General features: G+C 53.8%; 6 protein-coding genes across 6 annotated transcripts in view; 4 read left to right on the top strand and 2 right to left on the bottom strand.

Moving 5' to 3' along the window:
• The window catches only part of VTN49DRAFT_2957 (uncharacterized protein), a gene marked incomplete at both ends in the record, with an annotated part of 1,794 nt that extends 589 nt beyond the window's left edge, over positions 1-1,205 (top strand). The window contains 3 exons of the mRNA XM_069410739.1: positions 45-676; positions 727-990; positions 1,042-1,205. Coding sequence (XP_069269515.1) covers positions 45-676; positions 727-990; positions 1,042-1,205 — 1,060 coding nt within the window. The remainder of the gene's footprint in view (positions 1-44; positions 677-726; positions 991-1,041) is intronic.
• Positions 1,206-1,822: 617 nt separating this feature from the next.
• VTN49DRAFT_2956 (uncharacterized protein) lies at positions 1,823-2,349 on the top strand (the record flags this gene model as incomplete). The annotated part of the gene is made up of 4 exons (XM_069410738.1): positions 1,823-1,899; positions 1,961-2,016; positions 2,086-2,252; positions 2,320-2,349. 4 exons carry the CDS (start codon positions 1,823-1,825, stop codon positions 2,347-2,349), a joined length of 330 nt encoding a protein of 109 aa, XP_069269514.1.
• A 77-nt stretch (positions 2,350-2,426) lies between these two features.
• Positions 2,427-3,778, bottom strand: VTN49DRAFT_2955 (uncharacterized protein; the record flags this gene model as incomplete). The annotated part of the gene is made up of 3 exons (XM_069410737.1): positions 2,427-2,836; positions 2,900-3,125; positions 3,197-3,778. The coding sequence occupies 3 exons, from the start codon at positions 3,776-3,778 to the stop codon at positions 2,427-2,429; spliced, it is 1,218 nt and encodes a 405-aa protein (XP_069269513.1).
• Positions 3,779-4,166: 388 nt separating this feature from the next.
• On the top strand, positions 4,167-5,917 carry VTN49DRAFT_2954 (uncharacterized protein; the record flags this gene model as incomplete). The annotated part of the gene is made up of 3 exons (XM_069410736.1): positions 4,167-4,330; positions 4,402-4,698; positions 4,753-5,917. 3 exons carry the CDS (start codon positions 4,167-4,169, stop codon positions 5,915-5,917), a joined length of 1,626 nt encoding a protein of 541 aa, XP_069269512.1.
• Positions 5,918-6,061: 144 nt separating this feature from the next.
• Positions 6,062-7,275, bottom strand: VTN49DRAFT_2953 (uncharacterized protein; the record flags this gene model as incomplete). The annotated part of the gene is made up of 6 exons (XM_069410735.1): positions 6,062-6,386; positions 6,441-6,847; positions 6,915-6,945; positions 7,017-7,132; positions 7,186-7,224; positions 7,273-7,275. The coding sequence occupies 6 exons, from the start codon at positions 7,273-7,275 to the stop codon at positions 6,062-6,064; spliced, it is 921 nt and encodes a 306-aa protein (XP_069269511.1).
• Positions 7,276-7,682: 407 nt separating this feature from the next.
• On the top strand, positions 7,683-8,659 carry VTN49DRAFT_2952 (uncharacterized protein; the record flags this gene model as incomplete). The annotated part of the gene is made up of 2 exons (XM_069410734.1): positions 7,683-7,796; positions 7,844-8,659. The coding sequence occupies 2 exons, from the start codon at positions 7,683-7,685 to the stop codon at positions 8,657-8,659; spliced, it is 930 nt and encodes a 309-aa protein (XP_069269510.1).
• Between the last annotated feature and the right edge of the window lie 523 nt (positions 8,660-9,182).

The following is a 9,182-nucleotide window of genomic DNA, read 5'->3' as shown; positions in this document are numbered from 1 at the left end:
GAGATAGAGAGAGAGAGAGAGAGCAGTTGTTGACTGGTGGCCAGATTCTATTGCTACGGTCCTCCGAAATCCCCCATGATGATGTCCGACAATGAGATCGCCGAATGGGATTCGAGATTCCAGACCCCCGTGGTGATCAACAATCATGAGCCCTACGAGGTCAATTCGTCGACCATCCGCACCGTCGATCTCAATCCCATCAAGTCGACCACCAAGGCCATCGAGAACCGCGAGCGCGTGCTGATCCTAACTCCCTTGCGCGATGCGGCGCCGTATCTGCCCAAGTACTTTGATCTCCTGTCCGAGCTGACCTATCCGCACGAGTTGATCGACCTGGCGTTCCTGGTCAGCGACTCGACGGACGACACGATGGCCGTTTTGTCCTCGGAATTGAAGCGTGTGCAGAATCAGGTGGAGGAGAAGATCGCCTTCCGCAGTGCCACCATCATCCAGAAGGATTTTGGCGTCACTCTCGATATGTCGGTCGACTCGCGACACTCGTTCGAAGTGCAAGCGTCGCGCCGCAAGGCCATGGGCCGCGCGCGCAATTACCTGCTCTACTCGGCGTTGAAGCCTGAGCATTCGTGGGTCTACTGGCGGGATGTTGACATTGTGGACTGCCCGAAGAAGATTATCGAGGACTTTATTGCGCATGACAAGGATATTCTCGTGCCGAGTAAGGCTTACTTATTCGATTCTCTACGAGACGATCGCTGACACTGGCAGACATTTGGTTCCACCGATACGTGGATGGGCATGACATTGAGGGCCGGTTCGACTACAACTCGTGGATTGAGTCGGATCAAGGGCGCAAGCTGGCGGAATCGCTGCCACCGGACGAGATTCTGGTCGAGGGATACGCCGAGTACGACACGGGACGCACGTACATGGCCAAGATGGGCGATTGGCGGAACAACAAGGACGAGGAGATTGAGCTGGACGGCATTGGCGGCGTCAACATTCTGGTCAAGGCGGATGTTCACCGATCAGGTGAGTGCCGTTTTCTCCTTCGACGATACTTGAGGACTGACATGGGTCCAGGCATCAACTTCCCCGCGTACTCGTTCGAGCACCAAGCCGAAACAGAAGGCTTTGCCAAGATGGCGAAGCGCGCCGGCTACCAAGTGATTGGGTTGCCCAACTACGTGGTTTGGCACATCGACACGGAGGAAAAGCCGGGCAACCTGGAGAAGGACAAGGAATGATTTCCTTTTTTTTTTTTCTCACCTCATTCGATGATACATAATAATGTCCTAATCTTCTTTTCTCTTGTGATCATGGGATATTTCTGGATATCACAGACCGGGGTCCAGTTTCAGTCTGTCTGGGTTGTGTATGATTTTGGTCCGGCGCCGGGTTGTTGATGATGATGTGTGTGTATGTCGGCATTGTCGTATAGATCTAGTTCATGAATATGTTTCTCGTTTTCTTGTACATTAACCTTTTTTTTTTTTTTCTCTTCATGATTCTCAATTCCTCCTCCTCGGCACGATGCCTTAACCCCACAATTCCTTCCCATTCCTTGTCCCCACGAGACCGGATTAACTCCGGCCAGGAACTGTATCCTCCCTCCATCGTATTAGAAATACACGCCCTAAATTTGACATCCGATGGGAACCGAGTATTTATAGCCGATACACGGATACTGGAACAGAAACGGGATCCGTTCCTTGCAGAGAGCAATTTATTATTTATTCTAGGGCATTTACTCAGTGTTATGTCTCTGAACCTCATCCGATCCCGATCTCTTTATCCCACTTCATTCCTGCGCTTCTCCCCCTCCTCCTCTTTTCCAAGACGATCCTTTGTCTCGACTGCAATCATGGCTCAGAAGAAGGAGTTTCTTGCTATCATACCGGATAAGCCTGGTGCGTTGCAGAAGCGGTTGGAGGTTCGTCCGTATGTATCCTTTCCTCTGTAGTAGTATATGGAGTTTAGGTGTTGACCAGACTGTGTGTAGGACCCATCTGGCGAACCTGAAGCCGTTGATTGAGAATGGCACTATTGTTGCTGGCGGTTGGTTTAGTCTCTTTTTTTTTTCTTGGACGAGCTGTTGTGTGTTCTGATGAGAGAGGATGTTTGCAGGTGCAATGTTTAATGACCGTCACCCGGAAGAGGGCGAGACACCCGCCTTCAAGGGTAGTATGGCAATTTACCAGGCGGAGAGTATTGAGGAGGTGCGCAACCTTCTGTCGCAGGATGTTTATGCCAGGGAAGGGGTGTGGGATTTGGAGGCGACGACGATTGTGCCGGTAAGTTTTTTTTCTATTTCATTTCTCTGGTTTGTGATGGATGATGTGCTGACGTGGGAGTGTATAGTTCAGGTCTGCTGTGCGGCAGCCTCTGTAATCAGTCAACAAGATATGAGTATGACGATGTACACAGCTGCTCGGTGACCGGCTGTAGATAGTATTACAGGAGAAATCTCAAACATGCGCCCATCCACGCGCAACCAGAACTTGCATTTCATTGATCAGGCAGAACTCGCCATTCTCCCCGCGTGATCCTGTCGGGTCCTCCGCCTCCCATGCGTGCACCCGCTGCAGGATGCGCCAGACCTTGACCCGGTCTGTCGTGAACCATCGTCGGAGGCGGTTCTCCCAGACGCTGTAGTACGACCCTTCTTGCTTGTTATGTACCGCCTCGTAGGCCTCCCCGCTGTAGCCCACGCGTACTCGCGGGTTCAGCCATACTCCCTTTTGCGCGCTGACAGGGTTGTCCGCGTGGATTAGGCAGCATTCTGATCCTTCGACGTGCCGTGTGGCCAGGCTGTCCGCAATGCCACGGAAGCGCAGCGGGTGCGCTTCGTCGTAGAATGGGGCGGCATCCATGATCACTGCCGAGTTAGCTCCTCGTTTTTTTTTTTTTTTCCCGGGGTAGGTTGGAGACAGGTACTCACCCATCCCATTCCAGCAGCTCGCCACCGGAACGTCCTCCCCGCGCTGCAGCGCCTCTCGAGACTGCCGTCCCCGAAAGTATGGCCATGTCTGCATTACTGCTTCGTGGCCTTCGCTGTCGCGCAAGGCAAAAGTATCATAGAACAGCGGTGGGTGCGCAAAGTCAAGCGCGCATGCGGCGGCGTATTCGCCATTGTTTGTTGCGAGGAGTTCAAAAAAGTCCTCGTTCTGTTCGGTGTCGGAATGTTAGCCTCCCGAAGGCCTACCAGCGAGTTTAGGAGACTCTACACTGATCATACAGTAAATACCACATCATTCAAAAATAGAATCCGATCAAATCGCTGCTCCAGCCGTTCCAGCGGCTGGAGACTCAAATTCCGCTGTCTGGACAGGAACGGGATCCGGCGCAGCTCTCGCTTCCCTCGCGGCGTGTCGATCCATCCTTCCCCAGTACCTGCCGGGGGCCGTGAGATCTCATCTTCATGTGTAGTCTTGTCCAGCACGATCCGGCGCGGAATGCCCCGCTGCTCTAGCTCGGCGTCGAGCTCCCGCAACGCCCCCTTGCTGCCGTCCCAACTGCCGCTTTCGTAGACGGACACGAAGACGCGATCAGGACCCAGCACGCTTGTGAGGTTGAGAATCGCAGCGTTCCAGTGGGAGCGCAGGATGGCAGCGTTGTTCCAATGGGTGCTGGCTATGAAGATTCGGTCTGCGTTCGTCTTCGCTGGAGATGAGGGTTCGCGGCGGAATGATGCGGCATGGGAAAGTTCATGATGGACGCGCGTGTAGTCAATGAGCAGCACAAAGAACGCCACCATCAGGATGCGCAGTACATGGACGCGCTGTCGTCTAGCCCGTAGAATGGGGCTGGACCTGGGCATGGTCGATTGCAGGCATTGGGAGCGATCAGTCGGCACGATTCAATCGGCGGTCTTATATCAACTCTGCAGTTTGCTCCTTTATAGCTTTCGGCGAATTTCTGGCTGGGCAATTCACAAAATACTCAATCTCCATTCCTCCATCTAAGCTTTTCCCAGTACCTGAAGAATCCCTGGAACAGCCGAATGTAGCCATAGTTTCTACTTAGGGTAATTTCCGCATACGGTAAGATCATATGACATAATCACGAATCCCGTGATAGGCCCGGATTTGCTTCCCCGGATTTCTAGCTTCAAGATTACCCAGTTTGGCTAAGAATCAGCCATCCCATACTTTATTCTTAATCCTTGTCCATGGCCGTGGCTCACCCTCAACACCAGCTCCCACGCCATGGCTCACGCGTCTGATGACCGTGCTGCCGTCGAGGCTCCCCTTCTCAGAGAGTCTGCCGAGTTCCAGGAGGAAATCGAAGCCCCCGAGCCCTCTCATGGCTCCCTGTTCGTCTGGTCGCTGACCTTCACCGCCGGTCTCAGCGGTCTGCTTTTTGGATACGAGTGAGCAGAAACGCTTTGGATATTTTGCTGTGAGTGCTCTCCTGTGTGCTAACTTTGAAACCCGTCCAAAGCACCGGCGTCATCTCTGCGACCCTCGTTTCCATCGGCTCCGACCTCTCCAACCGCCCTCTGACCACCTTGGACAAGAGCCTGATTACCTCATGCACCAGCCTGTTTGGACTTATTGCAAGCCCTTTGGCCGGCGTTCTGGCTGATCGTATTGGTCGCAAACATGTGATTATCGTCGCAGACGGCCTGTTCGCCTTTGGCTCCTTGCTGATGGCCTACACCTCCACCGTCGCCGGTATGATCGCCGGCCGGAGTGCTGTCGGTCTAGCGGTGGGTGCGGCTAGCATGGTGTCTCCGCTGTATGTGCTCTTCCGAGACCTTTTACTGCTAGAATGACCTGTTGACAACACCAGATACATCTCAGAACTGGCCCCCTCCGAAATCCGAGGAAGGCTGGTCACCATCCTTGCTCTGTTCATCACCGGCGGTCAAGTTGTTGCCTACGTGATTGGCTGGCTGTTCTCAGCCATGCCGGGAGGATGGAGATGGATGGTCGGGCTGGGGACGGTGCCCACGGTGTTTCAGCTGGGCATCCTCCTCTTTCTGCCCGAGTCTGCCCGCTGGCTCGTTCGGGCCGACCGTGCTGATGAGGCCAAAGCCGTCTTGGTCCGTATCTTTGGCGGTAACCGGCGCGCGGAGCAGCGCGCCAAGATGGTTCTGCGGGATATCGAGCGCGAGGTGGCCGAGGAAAGCGAGGAGATGGGTACCAAGTTGGATGAAACATGGTACCAGCGCTCGTGGCACACGCTGTCCGAGCTCCTGCGCGTGGGCGGCAATCGGCGCGCTCTGATCATCGCCATGATGCTGCAAGGTTTACAGCAACTTTGCGGGTTCAACAGTTTGATGTACTTTTCGGCGACAATCTTTGCATCGCTACACTTCTCATCGCCGACACTGACCTCGCTGACTGTAGCTGTGACAAACTTCGCCTTCACGCTGCTCGCGTTCTCTATCATTGACCGCGTCGGGCGGCGCCGGATCCTGCTGTACTCGGTTCCGTTCATGGTCCTTGCGTTGATGTGCTGCTCGCTGGCATTTTTCCGTTTGGAAAAGATTCCTTCGGGCTCGCCTCAGATCGGCCGTCGTGCCGATGATGACAGCGGCAGCGGCGATGGCAACGACGACCCTGCTGCCAACTCGTCCATGCCCATCGTCATCCTCATCTCGATGACGCTCTACGTGGCCGCGTACGCAACAGGTCTCGGCAACGTACCGTGGCAGCAGTCGGAGCTGTTCCCGCTGTCGGTCCGCTCATTGGGCTCGGCGTTTGCAACGGCGACCAATTGGGGATCCAACTTCATCGTTGGGCTGACGTTCCTGCCGATGATGGAGTGGTTGTCTCCCGGATGGACGTTTGTCTCGTACGCTGCAGTCTGCGCGGCTGGTTGGGTGTGCATCTATTTCATCTACCCAGAAATGAGCGGGATGGGCTTGGAGGATGTCAAGGGCTTGCTGAGCGATGGATGGGGTGTCGAGGAGAGTCTGCGGCGGAGGCGAGAGCGGGAGAACAGGAGGTGACATTTGCTTTTTGGATAGTCGTAGTCGTATTTGTAGGCGTTGTTGGCTTTTTTTTTTTTGAATCGATTTATTTATATTCTAGAACACGTAGAGAAATTTGTATTAGACGAATGAGAAAGAAACAGATCATACACGGGGTGTCATTCATTCCTCGATATCCTTGACCTTCTCCCACTGCCCCTTGAGGTTCTCCTTCCAAAGAGTGACCTTGTTATCGGCGCCGCTGACAGCCAGGATATTGCCGCTCAGACTCCAGCTGACGCGCCAGACGACGGCGTCAAACTCAAGTACCGTGCTATTCCACTGGCCCGGTGTGGCGGCGTCCGACGTCCAGATGCGCACCGTCTTGTCCTGTGACGCGGACGCAATGTACGATTTGGACAGGATGCTGGGCGACCACGCTACGTCGCGAACCCAGTCCGTGTGGCCTTCGAGGGTTTGCACGAGGTTGTAGGTTTTGGATTCTTGGCTATATGGTTTTTAGTTATTATCTCTTCTCAGTTAGGAAATGGAAGGGGCGTACCTGAATTCCCAAATCTTGACGAGATTATCGCTTCCTCCCGTGACAAACTTCCGCTGTTGACCTTGTCCCGGTGTCGCGCTGACAAGGCTACCCGGCGCAGCGGCAGGCGCCCAGCTGACGGCGTTGACACCCATGCCATGCGCGTGGAAGAGCTGGTGCGTCCAGCTGTTATCGCGGAACTCGAGCACGCTGACATTGCCGTCCGACGAGGCGCAGGCGAGCAGACAGCCGCTCTCGTGCGGCGCCCACGACACCACATTGACGGACGCGGTGTGCAGCGAAAAGTCAAAGACCTTGCTCCACGAGCTGCCCGAGACGGTCGGCGCGCCGGAGGATTGCTCCCGCCAGATCAGGACTTTGCCATCGTAGGACGAGGATGCGAGGATCGTGCCGAATTTCGGGTGTGCCTATAAAACATTGCGCCAGAAATTAGCTATGTTGGAGAAAAAAGAGTCCCGCCATCACCGGCCATACCCATGCAACACACCATACTGCCCCTTCGTGACTGCAAGCCAAATCAGTTATGCGTTCATTCCCACTATCGCATCCTCGTCTGCTGTTGAAGTGGTGATATACCCCTTTAATGTCTCGACAAGTCGATGCGATTCTCCTTCGATCTCGAAGATCTTGATTGTCTTGTCCGAGGAACAGGTCGCGAGCCGTCGGCCGTAGTAATCCAGGCTCGCATCGTGCTGGATATTTCGTTATTAGCGAGCGTCCCGCGCAAAGGTGCTGATTGACCTACGATCATGTCATCATGGCCGGAGTTGGAGATAACTTGCGCCTGGTTGAAAAGTTAGCGTGTCTGCAGAGGAGGCAACAGCAAACATACCATGATTGCGAATTTATAAAAATATTCAGTCTGGTGTCAAAACACTCACGCGACTCTCCAATTGATTCCTCCGCTTGAGAGTCGTCGTTACGAGTGCTGCGGTGTCTAGACTTAGGACAGCTCACCCAAAAGCAGCTATCGGTGCCAAGACTGGGTCCTGATTGGGTAATTTTATGCCTTACACTTCAGGCAACAATCACGTTGATTATCTTATCGATTTCCCCCGCGGAAAGTTGGAGACCTCGGTTCAAATACTGTAAAATCGCATTTGATCTCCATCTTTGGCTACGATTTCGTTCTTTTTGTCTTCGAGTCTGTCGCATTTTGGATAGAGTTTTTCGGTCTATATATATACACGAGCCTGGTTTTTGCTGTCGAGAACTTCGCCACAACATCGAAAGACACTCATCATGGCTGACGCCGTCTGCGGTCCATCGAATCCTCTCCAAAACCTCCAAAAGCACACCTCTGCCGATCGGACGCTTCAACAGGACCGGCTGGTGAACCGCCAGTCTCCGGCTCAGGTGCGTGCGGCCGCTGATCAGGATGGATTCATACTGACGGTATTCAGGGCTTCCGATCACAAAATCCCAATGCAGGCGCGTTGGATGCAGAATTCGAAGCATTCGAGCATGGCTTTACGAATCAATCGCATCCCGAATTCCAACAGCCTGGCCCTTTCATGGCCCCCAGTCATGCACCTCAACAACCATTCTCCGCCAACGCCGCCGACTGGGCAGCCGACTTTCAGAAACTACAATTATCTGGGCCGGCACCCATGCCGCAGCAACAGTTCCAGCCAGCAGCAAGTCAAGGTTGGCAGAGTGAGTTTCTTCGGCAAGAGAAAATGATTTCACAGCAACAACAAGCACAACAACGGTTTCAGCACATCAATCGAGCCTTTCCATCATCTCAGCTTAATTACCAAACGCCACTTGGGATGGCGCCGACTGGGCAAAATGCCCTCCAGAACAAGCCTCAGACGAAGCCAGAAACATTCGACGAATCCGCATTTGAGGCAGCTTTCAATCAAGCCGAGCAAGAGATGAAGCGGCAGATGGAAACACAAGAACGAACTCAAAGCCAACCGGAAGAGGAAACAAGTGAAGTCAAAGAGCGCAGCACAGACGCCACGCAAAGACGGCCCTCAGCCGCAGAGCAGATTCGGATCGGCTCCGACCTGATCGACAACAAGACCGAAGACGGCAAGCCTCGGCGGGATGACCCGGATGAGTTGGCACGCACGGCGGGGCAACTCCTCGACAGCGTCAGCCACGACCAGAGCCAAAAGTTCAAGGAAAGCCAATTTCTTGCTCTCATGCGCCGGATCCGCGATCGAGAGGTGCAGCTCGAAGGCGATGAATTTCGTGAAGTCAGTCCCCAGTAGAAACTCTACGGGTGAACGATTTCGTTTTCTTTCTTTTTTTTTACCTGTCAGATGGCCGTAGTGTTCGATAGACGGTTCAGCTGACTACGGTAGACTCCGCAGCCGCTGCATCCCGGTGGACGGGGGTACCCGGGACGCCATCATGACTGACTGGAGGGTGAGTGGTGACGGTGGCGGGGTCTCCTGTCCAGATTGATAACCTAATAGATGCACATAGGCCATTGATATACATACTTGGACTTGTCAATAGGCCGTCTATAGAATCCACGCTTGCCAACCGCCACCTCCGAATCAGAACCTCAGGATGTGTACATATATTCACGTGACTCGATTCACCTTATTCATGCAAGCCTATTGATGCCCGCCAGTGGAATTAATTGCCCATTCAGCCTTGTGCTCGCTATTGTCTCCGCAGACGCGCTTCCGAATGCAGCAATTCATGTTCAAGATGACAATGGGGGAAGTTTCGGGAGGGAAAATTCTTTCGCTGCAGGAATTGCGTTGCGGCTGAAAGTTGCACATA

This window comes from Thermomyces lanuginosus (genome assembly GCF_041956635.1).
Source record: "Thermomyces lanuginosus strain ATCC 200065 unplaced genomic scaffold VTN49scaffold_27, whole genome shotgun sequence".
Classification (NCBI taxonomy): Eukaryota; Fungi; Ascomycota; class Eurotiomycetes; order Eurotiales; family Trichocomaceae; genus Thermomyces; species Thermomyces lanuginosus.
Note: the sequence above shows the minus strand (reverse complement) of the source record. Positions and strands in the feature narration are given on the sequence as shown.